Genomic DNA, 20,529 nt, shown 5'->3' on the forward strand with positions numbered 1-20,529 from the left:
TTAAGGGACAAACACAACATCTTCCAGTAGATGGCCAAGATTTGAACTGGGGCAGTTTTGTCCTAGAGCAGGTACACTCAATTTCCTTGATGTATATCTTTTGAGTGCCAGACTATCGGAACCTTAAGGGCAGCACATGGGGCTGGTCCTTCTGCATAGCTCCCAGATCTAACAAAGGGTATCCACACACAGCGAATACCTCAGCTCTGGGGTTGGATATTTTCTAGTGAGAATTTGCAGGTTTCAAATTTATTGACCAGATGAATCAGTTTTTATGTTGATGGGCAAGTTAGGATGCAACTGTTCCACATGGAACAATATCTGACTGGACAACTATGGATGAGATAACAGATTTTTTAATAATGACTTATGCGCTCAATGCTACATCCTTACAATGGTTCAAGATGCTACAGGGATGAGAAAAAAATATTCAGAGGTAGACACAAAGAACTCAAAAGCTCAAGTAAACGCTGCTGGACATGAAGAGCAAAGAGGTTACTGGAACAAAACAGGAAACTATATATTTTGCCAAAGTTTTAACAGTTTGAAAAACTTGCAGCTAAATGTAGCAGAGATGATCAATTTCTACTAGAACGTGGCATATTATTTATACAAGAAAAAGGTTTTGACATTAATTACAGAAGAATGAGATGGCTTGATTTGTTTACTTTGGGGGACCAGTATGATAGAAAGGGAACATCGTCTGGACTCAAAATTCCTTTATTAACTCAAATCAAAATCAATCTGAGTTATTGAGCATAATGCCAATACATTAATAGTCAACTTCCAAGCCTTATGAAATCCTTCAAGACTGACTAAGGTGTTTCTAAATGGTAAGGTAACAAAGAATTTAGATCTTAGGAGCTAGTCTATGTTTCATGGTAAAAGTCAGTGGAGGGGGAGGGGTCCTCATTTCCTTTTTAACTTATTAAGACTCTTTTAAAAATACTCATTCCTGCATTCCTCAGGATATACATTTAACGTGACATCTGCACTCCATTTCTGCTATAAAATGCCTTTGCAGAAAACTCCTTTTCTCTGCAAAGACTCTCTTAATATAGATTGGGACTTTCTACCAAATAACCTGCATTTTCCAAACACCACATTAAAAACTACTGCAAGCCGCTTGAAAAAAGAGAAATCCTGGAACAGAACTCTTCACACAGCCTGGATCTCATTTCAGTAATTCAGAATGAGCCTTCAGCCACATTACACAGTGATGGCAGTCAACATGCGGCACTCAAGTTAGAAACACATTTCCTTCTAGTTTCTTCCAGTTCCTAACATACATTCACTGCAACATTTTCCCCCTGCACCGCCAATAGTACCAAACAAACAGAAAGGGTCTAGATTTTTATCTGTTCTTGGTAACATAAGCACCCAACAAAAATAACAGGAAATCGTTCCCCAAATTACGGTCAAAGAAAGAGATAGGGGGACTATCAAAGAAAAAGATAGGGGACTTCCCTGGTGGTGCAGTGGTTAAGAATCCGCCTGCCAATGCAGGGGACACAGGTTCGATCCCTGGTCTGGGAAAATCCCACATGCCGCGGAGCAACTAAGCCCATGCACCACAACTACTGAGGCTGTGCTCTAGAGCCTGCGAGCCACAACTACTGAGCCCGTGTGCCACAACTACTGAAACCCATGCACCTAGAGCCCGTGCTCTTCAACAAGAGAGGCCACCACTCGCCACAACCGGAGAAAGCCTGCACGCAGCAATGAAGACACAACACAGCCAAAAATAAAGAAAATTAAAAAAAAAAGAAAGAAAGAGATAGGGAACCCAAACATGCTGTGAGATGTGAAGGGTTTATTCAACAACTTCCCAACTTGGTTTGATTTCAATACACAAACGTGCAAAGAAAGAAGGTGGAGATTCTCCTATGTCCCTGATAATAGGATTTTAAACACATAACAAAAGATATAAAATAAGCTAGGATTCATTCAGGAATATTTGGAGCCACACTGTAGGTAAAACTAAAACTGCATAAATGCTTGAAAATAAGTCTTGTGTTTTAACTTAGACTCCGTTATGATAAGTTGAAGCATCTTTGCAATTCTAGTCTTTAAGGTTGTGTGTGAAAAAGAATATTAAATGTTGAATACATATTTACACTTAAAAGCTTTTTGTATTGATCACTTTTTAAAATAGACATAATGATTTGGGGAAATGGCAAGCTAATTTGTGTAGTACTCTTGTAGGTGTTGGGGCATTGTGAATAGACAACAGTGAAGGGGGATCAATGGAAATCGTTTTCAAGGCAGGACAGTCATTTAGACATCACAAGGCTAAGGCACCGATTTCTAATTACAGTCCCCGGAGTTTGGGGTTGGGGTATAGACACAGCCCCATTATGTCAGTGTTAATTGAAACCATGAGAATGCAACTCTCTTTGGCATAGGAGCTATTAATTTTCACGGTGCATGTAACCACTTGTGCATTTTTGAAAGACCACAACAGACTTCACCCTTCCAGGCAAAACTGCTGCTGCTAGCAGGTAAATAAGAAATGTATCATGAACCATGACAAGTAAAGATGGAATAAGTAATACAAAGATGTGTAGCACCAGGGTATTCATGAACCATCTGTTCCTAATTAAAGGGACTTTTCTGAAGTTTGAATTGCAAAGCTCAATGGAGTAAGCTGAAATCACTGGATGTCTGCGCCCAGAAAAACTGAAGCAAGGCAAGTATACTTCAAGTAAGAAGTGAGTTTCTCCTGAAGTCAGTTAAGCTTGCTGGTGCTAATAGCCTTTAAAAGGTTTAGTGATAATCAAATCATTGCTCAGCAAATAACAGCAACCCTTTTGTTGCAAAAGTAAACGAGAAGCAGGGCATCTGCTCATGAAAAGAAAGTGTGAACATCTCTGAGTTAAGTATGCATAACTAGTCCCAAGACCACAGTGGTTTTCATAGTTGACTTTAAAGACTTCTTTGTAGATGAAGTGGGTGAGGTTCTCCACCCTGAAGGGTCTTTTTCAGGCCCAAGGTAATTAATTCTACTGGACACCAAAAGAAGGAAAGTATTTCTTGGGTTGTTCCAGTTCCACCCGTCAACTACATTTGGACAACAGTTCCTACATGAAAAAACATTGCTTGGGTCCCCACACTGTTAGAGCTTACTAATTTTTCTCAATCAAATGTAGATTATTTTCAACATGTTCAATTTGAAATATGTTTTTCATAGCCAGATCATTTACCGTCTTCCCCATACCACTACACCTTAAATTAAAATCTCTTTTGAGCTGGTACTCATACTCCAAAAATGAATGTAATGAATATTTTTTCAAATATGCAAGTATTCCTTTCCAGCCTTCTAAAAAGAAACATTACACTGATGATAGATTTTTACATAATTTGTGTTTTGGCATCTTTAGAAATTGATTTGATGCTTGAGTGTCTTATTATTATGTAATTTAGATATAACTCAACCTAGTTGAAGGGTTTGATTTCAAGTCAGTCCTTAAGTCAAGAAGATGCTCAGTAGTAAAGCAAAACATTATTTTTTAAAGTTTCCAATTACAAACACAACATTTAAAAAATCATATTTCTCCAAAAAAGATATACAGATGGCCAATAGACACATGAAAAGATGCTCACCTTCACTAATTGCTGGAGAAATGCAAATCAAAACTACAATGAGGCATCACCTCACACAAATCAGAATGGCCATCATTAGAAAGTCTACAAATAAAAAATGCTGGAGAGGGTGTGGAGAAAAGGGAATCCTCCTACACTGTTGGTGGGAATGTAAATTGGTGCAGCCACTATGGAAAACAGTTATGGAGGTTTGTCAAAAAAAAAAAACAAACCTAAAAATAGAGTTACCATATGATCTAGCAATCCCACTCCTGGTCATATATCCGGAAAAACACTCTAATTCGAAAAGATACAGGCACCCCAATGTTCATAGCAGCACTATTTACAGTAGCCAGGACATGGAAGCCACCTAAACGTCCATCAACAGACACATGGCTTAAGAACACGTGGTACGTATATACAATGGAACACTACTCAGCCATAAAAAGAGAATGAAATAATGCCATTTACAGCAACATGGATGGACCTAAAGATTATCATATTAAGTCAAGTATGTCAGACAGAGAAAGACAAATACCGTAAGATAGCACTTTTATATGTAATCTAAAAGATGACACAAATGAACTTATTTACAAAACAGAAACACACTCGCAGACATAGAAAACAAAATTATGGTTACCAAAGGGGAACGGGGTGGGAGAGGGATAAATTAGGAGTTTGGGATTAAAAGATACACACTACTATATGTAATGTAGATAAATAACAAGGTCCTACTGTACAGCACAGGGAACTACATTCAAATCCTGTGATAAACCAAAATGGAAAAGAATATGAAAAAGTGTGTGTGCGTGTGTAACGAGAAACCGTACACGAGAAACTAACACAACATTGTAAATCAACTATAATAAAAAAAAATTTAAGTCATAAAAGTATTTTCCACAGAACAATTGGCAAGTAATGTTTTAATGAAAGTAAATTGAGCCCTATAGCTTGTATTCATTGTATTCTCATATAACGATACAAACAACTCTTAGGCAGACATGAGAACACAATGAATATAGAATAGGGATCAATTCTCCAAAAATTTAGGGTCATATTTGGAAATTAACTTTCTCAAACAACTTGACAAAACTAAGGTACACAGAAATTTCTTTCTTGCTTTAAAAAAAATTCATACCAGGGCTCCCCTGGTGCCGCAGTGGTTGAGAGTCCGCCTGCCGATGCAGGGGACACGGGTTCGTGCCCCGGTCTGGGAAGATCCCACGTGCCGCGGAGCGGCTGGGCCCGTGAGCCATGGCCGCTGAGCCTGCGCGTCCGGAGCCTGTGCTCCGCAACGGGAGAGACCACAACAGTGAGCGGCCCGCGTACCGCAAAAAAAAAAAAAATCATACCAAAAGCAACATTGGAAATTGTGATTATTTCCTTATGGGTCACATACACTTTATTGCACAGGTAAGTAAGGGTGAACAGTCAATCTTATTGATTTCCCACCAATCTTATTGGTGGTGAACCAATCTTATTGGTTCTCAGTTAATTCTGGGAACCATGTCAAGAAGAATGTGATACTGGGAAGCCTTGAGTGTTTATTTACCCTGGGAGGTGGCATGACGTGGACTAGACTTCTAGCCCTCAATCTTTTAACCTGCTTCCTTGGTTCGACCACCACCTTCCCCCTCAAGTTAGGGGTTCTGGAATCTCAGTTATCTAAAGGGGCCCCAACGGGGCTAAGGGAGGCTAACACCACGGCAGGCTTGTGTCAACCTGGTCCTTCTTCCCAGGAATCAACTCAGAGCGGGGGATGGTTAATGTAAAGAAACCACTTTCAGACACTTGCAAAGGGTGTTCTAGTCCTTGCTTTTCTCTTTGGCACACACATGCACACGCACATAGACGTTCAAAACCACACGGCATGCATGGATTCCCCTGGTGGCGCAGTGGTTAAGAATCCGCCTGCCAATACAGGGGACATGGGTGCGATCCCTGGTCCAAGAAGATCCCACATGCCACGGAGCAACGAAGCCCGTGCACCACAACTATTGAGCCTGCGCTCTAGAGCCCACGCGCCACAACTACTGAACCAGTGCGCCACAACTACGGAAACCTGTGCACCTAGAGCATGTGCTCCGCAACAAAGAAGCCACCGCAATGAGAAGCCCGTGCACCACAACGAAGAGTAGCCCCCGCTCGCCTCAACTAGAGAAAGCCCGTGCGCAGCAGCGAAGACCCAATGCAGCACCCCCCTCACCAAAAAAAAAACAACAACACAGCAGCACCTTTCTGCCTATTCTGCTTAGGATAAATGCGAGGAATTGCTGAAGGAGGGCAGATGTGTTAGGGGAACTACGATGTAATTAACTTTGATCTGGATTAACTGTGCATTGTTTAGGGACTCTGAAACGAGCATCTCCAAGATTAATAATGGTTGCAGAGGTGGGGGCAGCAGTTCAGGATTCAGACTATTCCTTTACTTATACCCATCATCTCCCTACTTGCTCCCACCCACCCCTCATATGCCCCAACAATTTTTTTTTGCAATTTATGATGAAAATATCAGGAGGAAAAGGAGTGAACAAAAACGTACTGTAAGGAATTGTTTCCTGATGGCTTATGGCTGGGAAATGGGAACACACACACACAACTGTAATAATGGAATGCAACCAACAAACTAATACTAACATCCCCCAGTGCTAACATGAAACAGCCAATAAGCACCTAATTTTTAAAATACACAATTCTTTATCTTCACTCTGGTAAATGTAAGGTTTCTCGCTAGGGGGACCATGAATTCTGGTCTGCCCACGTTATCTGGGTATAATTGTTTTTAAGCACCTCCTGGGTTGGACAGTAAGTTATATGGCTACCCTAAATCTGAATGAACTCTCTAAGAAGCCACTGGATTTATATTTTACTGTTAGTATCACTGTCTAGTTTGTATTTTGACCAGTCCTCCAGTCCTCAAAACAACCAAATGGGCTAAAATTTGGCTTTTCCTTTGAGGGCCTAAAGGTAACAGCACTATGATCAGTCCTGCAAAGATAACTTTGCTCCAGAACATTCTATTTCTTCACTGGCATTGAGTCACAGAGGGTAGAGGTGGAAAGGCCTTCAAAAGGTTTTCAAATTTCATCTTTTTTGGGGGGTGGGGGGAGTGAAGGAGACATAGAATCTTTCCCCCCTTGAAATCATGTTCAAAACCCTACTACATACAACTGAGGAAAGCAAAGCTCCCCTGGTGCAGCCAGGAGATAAAGACACAGATGCAGAGTCTGGCCCACTGGAAGAACCCTGTGTCTCCCTTGTCTCTCCTCAAGGAGGCCCCTGAGGTACCTCCTTAGCTGGCTCCAAAGAACAGTCTGAAATATACTGGTGTGGTACAATTCCTGTAATTTACAAATGAGGAAAATGTGGCTCATTTCATTTGCTCTTTCCTGCTAGTACAATTCCATTATCTTTCCTGGTAATTCTATAAACAAAGCCATTAAGTCAAGAGCAGGTGGTCCATATTAATTGTCATAGAAAGGTCTGTCTTCTAAAGGGCTCTGAGTATACCTTATAACAAGGAAACATATAGTAATGGATGTGAAATTCTTTTCTAGATTGTAACTAGCAGGCTGAAACATAGTCACTCAAAACAACCAAATGTGGAGTCTATCTGTATATGTTTCTTTCTCTGAAGGAGAAGCAGAATAAGAGCTGAAAAGAATATGGAGGTATTAAATCCATTTTTTGAAAGTTTTTTTTTGGTTGTTTGTTTTTGTGGCTGCACGGCATGTGGGATCTTAGTTCCCCGACCAGGGATCAAACCCTCGCCTCCTGCAGTGGAAGCATGAAGTCTTAACCACTGGATGGCCAGGGTAGTCCCTAAATCCATTTTTTAAATTAAGGTTCCAAAGTGAACACGTATCCTGCTTCTAAGAATAGCTACCAAAGAAACCACAGGAAAGAATGATGTTGATACATGAAGATGTTCATTGCTGTATTGTTTATAGCCACATGATGCACATGTATCAGGACGAAGTGTAGGAGAGAAGAGGGGAGAGAAAGATGGGAAAAGAACAGAAGAAAAAGACAATTGCCATTGAGACGATGGAATTCTACTGACTTATTTTTCCACACCTCCCAAACTTTCTTTTAACGTGAAACAAGAGAAAACAATAACACAGAATGCAAATAGCACTTACCACCGAGACTTTGCTCACTACATCTCTTGCAACTGCTAAGCCCTGAGCAAAAGTGCGGGCTGCTACAAATGCACGAGTGACCTGGAGCTTCAGTTTCCGAGGGACATCTCCAAAGGGCTTCAGCTGTTCCGTGTACTTGCTCACGCACTCCAGATAGTCATCTGTGAAGTGGTACTGGGAGTTCACCAGGCGGAACATCCGCTCCAGGAGGCGCGCCCAGAAGTCATTCAGCATTTCTTCCAGGTTCACATTTCCCGCCACATAGTAGCGCTTCAACTCTTCGAAGAGATCTTTAAATAGCTCGGAATTTTGCATGTACAAGTGACCATATGTCTTCACAAACATGTCATTCAGGGATTTCTCCGCATTTTCAAGTAGTTCTTTGAAGAATTCTAAAAACAAAACCCAAAAAGAAAGGAAAAAAGAAAGGGTTCTCAGTAATTAAATAACAGAGTGCTTACTTTTCAGGTAAATTTGAAAACTGGAAAAAAAAAATCCTGAAATTAAATTGGAAAACATGCTTGTATATAGGGTGGATTTCTTTGGGGGGATTTGGCATCTCTGATCGTTTGTCAATGAAAGGAAACCTATGTCACAAAGTCACGTGTGTCTATGTCTAAGAGAGGGAAAAAATGAAACTTTAAATGGACTTCTCAGGACTCCCTCCTTTTCTCATTTAGTCACAAGGTAAATAAAGAACTGGATAAAAATGGATATATTAAGTCTAAAACATGAGGTTTCCCAGAACTTTTTACTATAAGAATCTAAACCAAAGTGGATAATGCCTCCTCATTGTAACCTGACACCAGGACAGGTGTTTTCAAGACATGCTGTTTACTTAGACATGATTTTTTTTCATTTTCTCCTCCTTACATCTACATGACATATAAGAAAACTGCCTGGGAAATGCTTGAGGCCAAGAAACAGAATGAAATACCACATAAGCAGGAAAAGAACTTCTTAGGTGTTCCCTGTGACATTAGTATAAACTGGGATAGCCAAGATGACCTCGGGTTCCTAAAGGATTCATGCAATAAAACCATGAGATTAAGATAACATGAAAAATAACTGGGAAAAAAAAGAATACCTGTGTTTTTTTTCAGATTTACTTTTTGAGCACCACATACCCACACAGCCTAAATGTTAAAGACTTTAATCTCTTAAATACCAATGTCAAATTAATTTCTCCTGAAGCTTTTCTCAGGAAGTTCCCTGAAGAGAGGAGCTAACAGTCTATCTGCAACATTAATCATTCTTAAAGACTCTGTGTCTGGTATAAAAATAAACACCTCATGGTATCAAGTTTATAAGCAGGAAATGTAATAAATACCAAAGCAAAATATAAGGACCACATCAAGAAAGAAGCTGGCTCCAAGTGAACACGGAACAGAAAGGAAAATAAGACAACTCCTTCAAAGCCAGAAGAGCATTAAGTGATCTTCTCAAAATGCAATAGCGCTACAAAACCATTCTCTACAATTTGCCTTTTATTTCCTGGGTTTTCTTCAGCGAGAGAAAGGGAAATCCCCATTACAACTGCACAGCCTGGCATTTTTACCAAAGTTCTCTCCCTGGAAGGAGGCCAGAAAGTACATAAGGAGCTAGGGGAATGAAAATGAAAAGAGTTACTCAAATCAGGCAGCCGGGAAGGCCTCTGATTCTCTCTAAACCCCAAGTGGTTCTCGAGTGTGCTTCCATGGGCACACACCATCACCACTGGGACACAGGTTCTTGGACCCCACCTTAAACCTACTGGATCAGAAACTCTGGAGGGTGGGACCCAGCCATCTGGCACTCTGCTATACCCCAAAGTTTGAGAAGCAAGACTCTAGCCAATGAAACTTCTCCCATTTTGCCTCTCACTAGCACTCAGCACCAACCTGGGAACTTTGCTGAATGTGAAGCATTCAGGGTAAGGGCTAATGTTTTAATTAGGGGAAAATAGATTTCCAATAAATTGGGTTTAAAATTTTTTGTTGCATTCTTGGGTGTCATTTCTTAAAGAGGTTTTGGGGATGAATTTTCTTGTGTGGAAGTATCTCTCAACTAAGAGTCGAGATGCAGGCAGCACTTTTCTAGACTTCAAAGTTGTGGAATCTTAGGGTGAGAAAAGACCTTAAATGTCATCTGGTCCACTTCCCGTACCGTCCTTGAATCACTAGCGTCCTTGCCAAGTGGTGCTGGCTTTCACATACTGGAAAAATAAAGCCTGGTTATTGAGATCAGTATGGAAGCCTTGTGTCAATCCAGTGCTACTAATATTTCACCATCCAAAAGAGCGCATTCCAAAGGAAACCATAGGTCCTTCCTTAGATTGGATTTTTACTATATTGCTCATAAAGTTGGCACACATCATTTAGTGTAGAAACAGGATGTTGAGAATTATTTGACTTGTGCTTTCATGACTCATTAAATAAGTAATTCTGAATACTCACTTGCATTTCTAATGAATGCTGTTTTTTAAGGGTTGGGGCAGAGTGGCATGTTGAGCTCAGTTTGAACTGAAAAACACTATGAAATATCACTATTTTTTTAGGCTTAAAGGTGTTCCAGGTCAAAAAAACGCTAAGACACTGAACATTTTATGGAAAAAATAAAACATTCTTAGAGATCCTCATTCAGGTCAACAGCCTATGGGTCGGTGTAGTTATATATAATACAGCTACTTCAAAGTACAAGAGCAATGATCCAACGAAGATCAGGACTGATTTTAACCCAGCATGCCCTCTGTCCAATATCACAATGGACCTTACTTTATTTCCTGGGACTCAAATTCTGCTACGAAGGTTGTGTGTGTGTGTGTGTGTGTGTGTGTGTGTGTGTGTGTGTGTGTGTGTGTGTGTGTGTGTGTGTGTGTGTGTGTGTGATGTTAGCTTACATTTTCAGAGTTTAGTTTGGTGCTGTATACATATTAAACTCTAACTCATTTAATCATTCAGAAAATTGACTTCCTTTCCTTCACATTTTAAAAGATTCTTTAGTGTGGCCGTATAAGTTGCAAATATAATTCCACTGAGTGGATTATATATAGAAATTCTACAAAACTGATATAAGGAGTTAAAATCTGCTAATTTGGTCTCTCCAAATAGCTATGTAATTTGACAAGTATGTACTAAGTGGTTGGTATGGGCTCAAATCAAAGCACACAGCTTTGCCATGCATCTTAACCTTCCTGCCCAAACAGACTATAATGAAAATTTCTAGAAAGATGAATTTTCTCCATCCAATTCACCTTTACTATACCTGCCACTTTCCACGCATGGTTTTATGGAGGCACCAGAGATTTTTAAACCATCTATAAAATCCGTAATCTTTCATTTCATACAGCAAGTTTTTTTTTTTAATATTCATCTATTTCACCTGCAAAGTCAACAGAACAAAAGTCAAGCGAACCAAAAGACCCAAACTCATTTCTCCTTAGACGTGTTCTTACTGGCCCTGGTAAATGGGACTATTCTACCTATGCTTTTTGTCTCACAGATCTTTTAAGTATGGCAGACATAATTTAAATTCTAAAATCCATACCAATTAGGTACAATATCAATCAAAGCATAATAATTTGCTGTAAAAAAAAGGGGGGGAAAAACTTTTACATCTATTTCTCCTATCAAACTAGTCGCTCTCATATGTTCTTATAGATTCCTCAACCTCCCCACCTCCCCACCTTTCTTCCCACATTTCCTTCTACAGTGGGGGATAGAACACAAATTAGACATTCAGGACCTGGTCCCCAGCCACCAAGAGCAACTTCATTCATCGCTGCAAACCTCATCTCCAATTTTCCCCCCATTATTCAGAACTCAGAATCAGATCCTAACTGCTGAAGAAAAACTGTGCAGGTCTGAGACACCTAGCAATCATCCCATTGTAAACATTATGCCTGAAACCAATTATAAGACACCTGGTGGCTAAGAGAGAACCAGCCAGGAGCAGTGTAAACCAGAGTTCCACCAGGATCAGAAGCTGACTTAACTGGAATTCAGATCTCCCTTGCAGCAACTGCTTGTATTCATGAAAAATGCTGCTCAGAGAGTCTGAAAGAAGAGAGAGGAGACAGTTTATAAGCATTTTAAATATGGTGTCTGTGAGCAGGGTTTTTTTCTCCTTCAATTTTCAGTTTGGGGGCTTAAGGATTTATGTTCCAAGGATGAAGCAACTGCTACGCCTTGGGCTCATGAATGACCACAACATAGGAATGGAAATAAACACTTTAATGTGCTAGGATCTAAAGCAGCATGACACAGTGGGAAAAGCATGGGCCCTCTCATTTATGAGCTGTGTGACCTTGACGGGACAGAAGATCTAAACTCTCTGAGCCTCTGTTGCTTCTTCTTCCATAAAATGGGGCTATTACTGCTCACCTCATATGGATAATGGCTAGCACACAATAGCTGCTCAATGAATGGACACTATTCATAATATGTGAAATAATGTTACTGTCACCTTCAGAGTTTCTTTATATCTACAATTATTGAAAAAGAAAAAAAAACCTTTCAAGGCTGGTTTTTATCCTTCTTGGCAGAGTCAAATATTATCCATCTGGGGGAATATAAATTAAGCCAAAAAATTAATTAATTAATTAATTAATTAAGCCAAAGCTGCTGAAGAATGGTTAAGAAGACCCAAGGCCTTATAAAACTGGGAACAATTCAGCCAAAGGAAATGCTTAATGGCTCTAGCTTCCAATTCTGTGAAACGTCCCAGACATCTACGAGGGTGGAGCAACTCCTGAGTGAAAAACATGGGGATGAAGAAATCCAGGGAAGAGATTTTACATGATATTACAACACAGAGTATCATACACAGCATGCGTATATACAAAAAGATCGAGGCAAAGAATCAGGGAAAGGAAAATTGAGAATTAAGCAGCAGGTCAATGCCCCACCCTCCCCATGTATTTCATCTGCATCCTACCAGAAGCACCTCAACGCAAGGGTTGACCTAGGAGACTGGGAGTGTTTTCCGGCTCTAACATCTGATTATTCTTAATGTCAGTAGTACCAATTTAACATGGGAAAAACTACTAGAGAGAAAAGGCAAAACCTTTCCATATAAAAGTTTTCTATGTAAATATCCTGTCTTTTACAAAAAGAAGAACATCATGTACTTCTGGAACTTCTATCCCCCGCCACTTGTCTTGCATCAAATAAACATTCAAAATTCTTGAAACAGGTCAAAAGACCCTCAGTTCTGCTATTAAATGCCATTAGCTACTACTTTATAAACAATCGACTGTCTATTGATTAATGTGCTAGAATGCATTCTAGAATTAACCTGTGATCTGAAGAGACTGGAAGCCCTTTCTATTCAATCCATTTGCTTGGTGCTATAAATTACCCCCTTGTATTTATATTATTAGGAAGCTGCCTTTTACATATAAGGATTAATTTCCTCTTTAATGTAAAGGCTGTATTTCACAGCCCTGGTGTGGCGTGCAAACAGTAAGTTACCACATCCACAAAATTCCTAAGAAAGAAGTCTCCTGGTACATGCTACAAATCATACTTCTCACACTGTTAAGAAAACTCAGAGTTATAGCCATCCATTCTTTCACCCAAGATCAAGTACTTGATGAAGAACAGCTAACATAAGCACCTACAAATGGAAGGGGGAACAAAAGGAAATTAAGCAAGCATTTTACTGACTGAAACCAAAGACTATCTCCTCCTCTGTCTTGCTTTTTTGGTCAAGTCTGTGTTAAGTTTCTAACAGGCACTTTCCTCAGGAGTGCCTGCTAGGGAGGGCATGGTGTACTAAAAGGACGTGTACTTGACTAACAATCATCAGCTGTAGCCCAACAATGGTCCTCGCCTAGGAGGAGAAGGCCAGTGCCAGCTGAAGCCCTTATTAGGGGCTGTTAGCATATGAAAGGGGGCTGGGGGACCCTGCCACTTTAGGAGCAGCCCTTTCTTCCCAAGGTTACTTTTAGTAGTTAATGCATTTTGAATGCTAATTCTCTCTCTGGGCTAACTTGGCCAGGGACACACAGTCAGTACGATAAAGGTCCCTTCCCCTGGACCACATTCCATTTCTAGCAATGGTACTCCCAGCACCAGCTAGCCAAGTCTCTTTAGCACAGCCGGATTCCTTCTCACTGAGAAGGGCCCATGAGGGCATGTTTAAGAAAGCTCTGAGGGGACTTTCCTGGTGGTCCAGTGGTTCAGACTCCACGCTTCCACCTCAGGGGGCATGGGTTCTATCCCTGATCTGGGAACTAAGATCCCACATGCCGTGTGGCCAGCCAAAAAAAAAGAAGAAAAGAATGCTCCAAGGCTGAAGCAGTGTTCCAAGTGCCCCATATACTAACCTCCACGTGGACCTATTACATGACCTCATACACAAACCTCATAATACAGTCTATCTGCTCATGATCTAATAAAGAGAAAAATCAGGATGCAAAATAGCACAATCGGTTATGATGCTGATTTGTATGTATGTATATACATTGTCTACCTGACCAAAAAAAGATGAGGTGCATACAGTGGTGTTGGACGGGTGTTAGGGAATCGGCGTAATTTTTTTCAATGTTTCTCAATTTAGTTCACCCCAATCTTGCAGTGACACCATAGGAAAAGTAATCTAATAGGAAAAGTAATCTATCTCATGCTTTCAAAAATGACTTATTTCCCTTTATTCTATTCATCCGACTTAAATGCTGGAGGCTTCGACGCATTTTTTTCTACTTATTCCAAACTGTCTACAGTGAGCACTGTAATACTGAAAAAAAAAACCCAAACATGGCAAAACAACACCAAAGCAGTTCTTACATTTTTCGTTTAAAAATACCGTTTTTTCCCTATAAAGTATTCCTTTCAAATTGCAGCAATTTGAAAAATATGGCAAGGTATGAAGAAAACAAAAATTCCCATAAGCCCACCATTAAGAGAACAACAGTGGTTTATTGAATTTCTTTCCTGCTTTTTCTGTGAAGGTATGTATTGTCACAAGGTTGAGGTCATACTGTATTTATACCCTGTTCTCATGTAACACTGTATGGTTAGCAGTTGCGATGTGATTAAAAAGCCTTCAGAAACATCAGTTTTAACAACTACATACTATGACACCATATGAACAGATCATAATGTAATCATTATGGGACATTTAGGATAATTTCCTATTTTTCATTATTACAAGTAATACTGTGATGAACATTCTTGTATATAAATCTGTATGCAGATCTTTCTTTCCTTGAGATCAAAACCTAGAAGTACAGTTACTGAGTCAAAGGGTATGAATGAAGCTATATGAAACCTCTGATACACTGCCAAACTGACCTCCAGAAAAGGTATGCCCATGTAGCATTCCCTGCTCCAGTCCTCTGTATTATGAAGAGCTTCAGATTCTTGAGGGAATGGGGGGAGGGGGAGGGGGGAGAGAGAGAGAGAGAGAGAGAGATACAGAGAGAGAGACCCCGCGTGCTTTGTGCACAATAGAAATGGGCCAGGACAATGAACAAGAAAGGCCTGACTGGCTTGGGAATTCTCTCAGTCAGAGTCACTGCTAGATCAAATAAGCCCTTTTCTTTGCTGGGACAGACAGACGCATGGAAAAAGGGTGAGCAGAGATGATCAACAAGGCTCTCAACTCCCAGGCTCAAAGTACAATGAACCAAAAAATAGATAAAAGCAATTCAGCTGAAGCTCTTCTGTGTATTTACTCGCCTCCAAACAGATCGGCTGCTTCTTGCTGACACCACGCCTTCTTTAAGAAGCCACAGCTAATAGCAGAGGCCCAAAGGGAGTGTGCTCAGGGCTCCCTGGAAGCTGCACAAGCATTTTCAATGAGACGGCCAATGCTAGAGCCACAACTGGCCACACCTGAGATAACAACTCAAAAGGCAGAAAACCTTTGTCAATACAGAAAAGTGTGTGTTTTATCTGAGCTCTTGATTTGATTCCAGTAAGCTGGCAGTGGCTCGTTCTCATCATGTTTCACAGAGATTATCAAAGAATTAGCAAAAATACCCAGTGTTTTAGTCTCTTTTGCATGGAAACAAAAAAAAAAGAAGGAAAATAGAATTGTAAAGCACAGAGTAGCAGTGCTTTCCAACCAAATCAAACACCCATAGTATGATCTGGAAGGAACACTGCATTTGCAGGAAGGTCAGAGGCCTCATGTCTTTTTCTGTACTTTTGTGGCTACTTATCCTACCTGCCGCACTGTAGTAGAGGTTTAAAAAAGCAACAAATTTAAAAAAGACATCTTAATGAATGATATCTGAGGTAAGGATTAAAAAACAACCGTATGTTGTATGTACGTCACACATTTCTATGACACATTTATCTTGAGGATGTCGAAGACTTAAACTAAAGACCCGGGAGGTCTGTACGAAGTCAGTATGGCCATGCAAAGGACAATAAGAAAACCGTGCAGTTGAAAAATACTTGCAGTCAGGGGTCAGGAAAATTCCAAAACCTTCAGCTTAGCCAACAGCCATGAAGCTTAGTTGGCTATATTTGTCTTTCATGGGCATGGGAATTCAAATGCCTTCATCTTGCTGAGTCTCCACACTGCTGAGCCTACTGGCCTAATGAGGTAATGGCCAGGATGAACCATGGAAAATTTTTAGTCACTGATTAAAACAGAAATTTGGCTCAATATGAAGAGTGGCCACCCTTTCCCTTAAGCTCTCCAGCCCCCTTGTTTTCTATCATTTCACAAAGGCAGGACATGAAGCACTCTTCAGATAGATGGGACAATTATTTCTTTTATGTGCGTTTTAAGCTAATTCAGAACATTTCTACTATTATTCGAGTTAACAAGCTTCAGGCTCATGGGAAGGTTTTCAAAGACCCAGTGAAAGTAGCGGAGGGTTAAGAAATGATAGGAGGAAAATAGAGGGGACCGTGCAGACGCCTAATTAACATCTTGTAAGACCTTTCACTGAAGCAGCTGGTCTAGTCACATGTTGAGAAGATTCACAGAATTTGTAGAATTGAAAGGGTCTTTAGAGAGCATCCAGCTCAACCCCTTGATTTTATGGATGGGAAAACTGAGACCAGTTAATTGCCCCAGGTCACAGTGGGTTCACAGCAGAAACAGGCTGACAACTCGGTGGGCTCTGCCTCCTGGGCAAAGTTGCTACATTTGCTCCTACAATGGCAAATGAAAGTAGTCTTCCCAATGGACTAGCATCAGACAACATCACTATTTTCTTAAAATTTCTTTTATAACATGCAAAAACACCTAGCAAATAATTTGATTCGGGGAGTTTGCAAGCAATAATCTATCTTTGTAGTTGTTAACATCATTTTTACTATGTAATTCAGAAATATATTTAACATGGCAGCTCTAATCTTCTTAATCTATTTGGGTTGTTTGATTTCGCTCTGATTCTTTTAAAAACAACTAGTCTCTCGCAAAATGCGACATTTTGGGGCGGGTCTTTATGTTGTGGTCCCCAAACACGGATTATGCCGCACTTCTATTATTTCTATTCCTTTTGCCAAGCAGTTCTTTCAAAGCCCCCTGAACGGAGTATCTGATTAGCATATTCATGAATAACTGATTCAGCTATGTTAATTAGCAGCTCTACTTCAAAAAAAAAGAAAAATTCCCAAAACTGGCCAAGAGGGGGAGCAACTAGCTCTGTCATTAAAGTTTTCTGACTCTATGTCTCTAGCCCAGGATAGTCAATTTCTGGTATTGAATAGTCTAAGTCAAAGATTAGATGAAGAAGATTAACGTGTAAGAAAATGAAGAGGTGAGTCCTTAAACTCAGAGGCACAGGTGTAAAATATGGGAAATCTGAGAATTGGGAGGGGGGAGGTGCTGCCTAAGGAAGTTCTTCTGTACTTCAGCCAGGTCTGAAAACACACACGTGCACACAGTTTACAACTTAAAAACTGGTTTATACACTGTATAGTCTCTTTAGAGGTGCAAACAATAGAAAGTTACATGTGTAGAACAAAAAAGGACCTTAGAGATAAGTGGACTGACTCCAAAATGCCAACTCTGGCGCTCAGACTGACCAGAGCTCATGGAGGCAGTATGATAATGGGATGCTTTCTGGTAAAAGAAGGCTAATTCCCTAAAAGCCTCGAAACCTTATTTTTATTTGAAAGTTTATTTAAAAAAAAAACAAAACCTTGTTCCTGCCTTAGAAAGAAGTGGTATCTCATAAACATGACTGAAGTTTTGATGACAGATGAAGTTGCCTGAGCTCAGGATCACCACTTCGAAGTTATACTGTAAGCTTGGAGATGGCAAAAGATGCTCCTCTGAAGTACTTTGACCTCCTGTGTTCCCATGAGTCCTTTGCTATTTCCTCAGTACTTATCCCCAGCCTTCCTTATGCCACCTTGCTGCCCCATTTTGGTTCTCCAGTCGCCATCTTGTTACTCTGCCTAACTTCCTCCCTTCCATTCACATCAATAACCCAGGGTTTGGCTTTTATAAAAGCTTAGACAATTCTTTGACCAAAGCACTCCACTCTTGAATTTCTGAGTCACCACAGCCCCTATACAATTTCACTCAACATCGTCTTTAGGCCTTGTGGAGTATTGGCAGGTCATAATTGCCAACCTTAAAAATCAATCAATAAATGCAGCACCCACTTGAGGATTACGGTTTGTTGGATACCAATCAACTGAGATTTTACCATATAAAAGCAGTTAATTGTCTCAGAAAGCCTAGCTTGGAGGAAATATGCAAAGTATCCCAGCTCTGTTCTGATCTCCAGGCCAGACACATTGAAGCTACAACTCCTTCAAAAAAATTTAAATCTATGCTCCCTACCTTTATTGTCTGTGCCATAGTCTAATTTGAAGTCAGAAGAAACAAGCTGGGGTTTCATCATCATTTTTCATGGGCAGTTTTGAAACTGATAAAGAAACAGCGTTAAACACATTTATTGAAGGTGAAGTCTGGTAGGGAAGGGCAAGAGAAACTTTTTCTGTCCTTTTTTTTTTAATTTTATTTTTTGGCTGCGCTGGGTCTTTGCTGCACGTGGGCTTTCTCTAGTTGTGGCGAGTGGAGGCTACTCTTGGTTTCAGTGCGCGGGCTTCTCATTGCGGTGGCTTCTCTTGCTGCGGAGCATGGGCTCTAGGCGCACGGGCTTCAGTAGTTGCGGCGCACGGGCTTAGTTGCTCCGTGGCATGTGCGATCTTCCTGGACAAGGGCTCGAACCCGTGTCCCCTGCATTGGCAGGCAGGTTCTTAAGCACTGCACCAACAGGGAAGCCCCTTTCTGTCCTTTTTAAAAAAACATATGTTAATACTTACTGATAAAATTTCTCTGTGTGGCTTTTTAAAAAGTACACACTGGAATCACATGAATAATGCTATAAAACCATGGGGAGTGAGAAGGGGAAAGAATAGTGAAACTACCAGGCAAGAGAAATCACTAAATGTCTGTGCACTACACACCTGGAGGAGACACGTCTAAGAAGAAATGGGGTGATTTGGAGGCAGTGACCTTGGAAGTTGGAAACTGCCTCATCTCCACTGTATCTTGCTACTGACACGCTAGCCATTTCTAAAGAGCAGGAATTTTCCCTTCTAAGTCCCATTATTAAACCCCCAAGTGGTAATTTTAAAATATCAGCATCTCAAGTTTTCAAAGATGACTGTCTTATTATCTCTCTAAGTTTTCTCCTCAAAGGAAAAGAAATTGCTTCAGTTACTGTCTTGAATGAGAAATGCCATAGTCAAGAATACCATTCTTTCCAATAATCATACTGATAATTTAGTGACCAAGAGACAGAGGTGGTCTAATGATGTCTTTTGCCAATAACACTCATCTTCACGTGGTGTTAACATAGTTAACAGCCTGTGCATTGGGGATTACAGAATAATAAACAGGATATATAGATACATAAATTATTTCCATCCATGCAGGGAAAGGAGATGAAGACTAAACACAACTCCACATACAAAGCATTGGGGGAAATGGGCACAATAAATGGTACACTACATGGAAAATTTTAGTTCAACTACATTACAAATTAAATATGCTTTTGTTGGGGCTTCCCTGGTGGCACAGTGGTTAAGAATCCGCCTGCCAATGCAGGGGACATGGGTTCGAGCCATGGTCCGGGAAGATCCCACATGCCGTGGAGCAACTAAGCCCACGTGCCACAACTACTCAGCCTGCACTCTAGAGCCCACGAGCCACAACTACTGAGCCCACGTGACACAACTACTGAAGCCCGTACGCCTAGAGCCCGTGCTCCACAACAAGAGAAGCCACTGCAAGGAGAAGCCCGCGCACCGCAACAAAGAGTAGGTAGCCTCCTCTCGCCGCAAGCAGAGAAAAGCCCGCGCACAGCAACGAAGACCCAACGCAGCCAAAAATAAAATAAGTAAATAAAAATAAATAAATTTATAAAAAACATATATATATATAAATATGCTTTTGTCGTCTAGCCTGGGAACCGACTAACACTTATTAAATCAGTTATCAGTTTCAAATAACGAATCTCAAAGGCAACATTTGAAATACAACCTGTTCTTTAGCTGGGGGCTGCCTTATCAGCTAGATCAAATCTAATTTAATCCCACTTCTCACCATGGTAATGAGCCCTTTGCAGAAATGCTCAAAGACATTTCACGTCTCAAAAATTTGCCTTGTACTTCTTCACCACACAGAATGTCAGGGAAAGCATGCTTCAAAGGTACTATGTAATTAGAATGGCCTTTACAACAGGTACAAAGGAAATCATTCCTATTAAAATTAAATCTACTTCATAATGACCTGCAAACTGCGTGAACAGCACCAGAGAAAGGAATCCTGAGGTGTTTGGACCCCATACTCTAGTTTTGAAAGTCTGTTATCTATTACATTGCTTCAGATATGACTGAAGTGC

General features: G+C 40.5%; 1 protein-coding gene across 2 annotated transcripts in view; it reads right to left on the reverse strand.

The window, feature by feature from the left end:
• Positions 1-20,529, reverse strand: part of GPC4 (glypican 4) — a 110,023-nt gene that overhangs the window by 14,377 nt on the left and 75,117 nt on the right. For both annotated transcript variants that reach the window (XM_082610705.1, XM_082610704.1), the window contains exon 3: positions 7,725-8,116. In XM_082610705.1, coding sequence (XP_082466831.1) covers positions 7,725-8,116 — 392 coding nt within the window. The remainder of the gene's footprint in view (positions 1-7,724; positions 8,117-20,529) is intronic.

Source organism: Mesoplodon mirus (genome assembly GCF_964341445.2).
Source record: "Mesoplodon mirus genome assembly, chromosome: X".
Classification (NCBI taxonomy): domain Eukaryota; kingdom Metazoa; phylum Chordata; class Mammalia; order Artiodactyla; family Ziphiidae; genus Mesoplodon; species Mesoplodon mirus.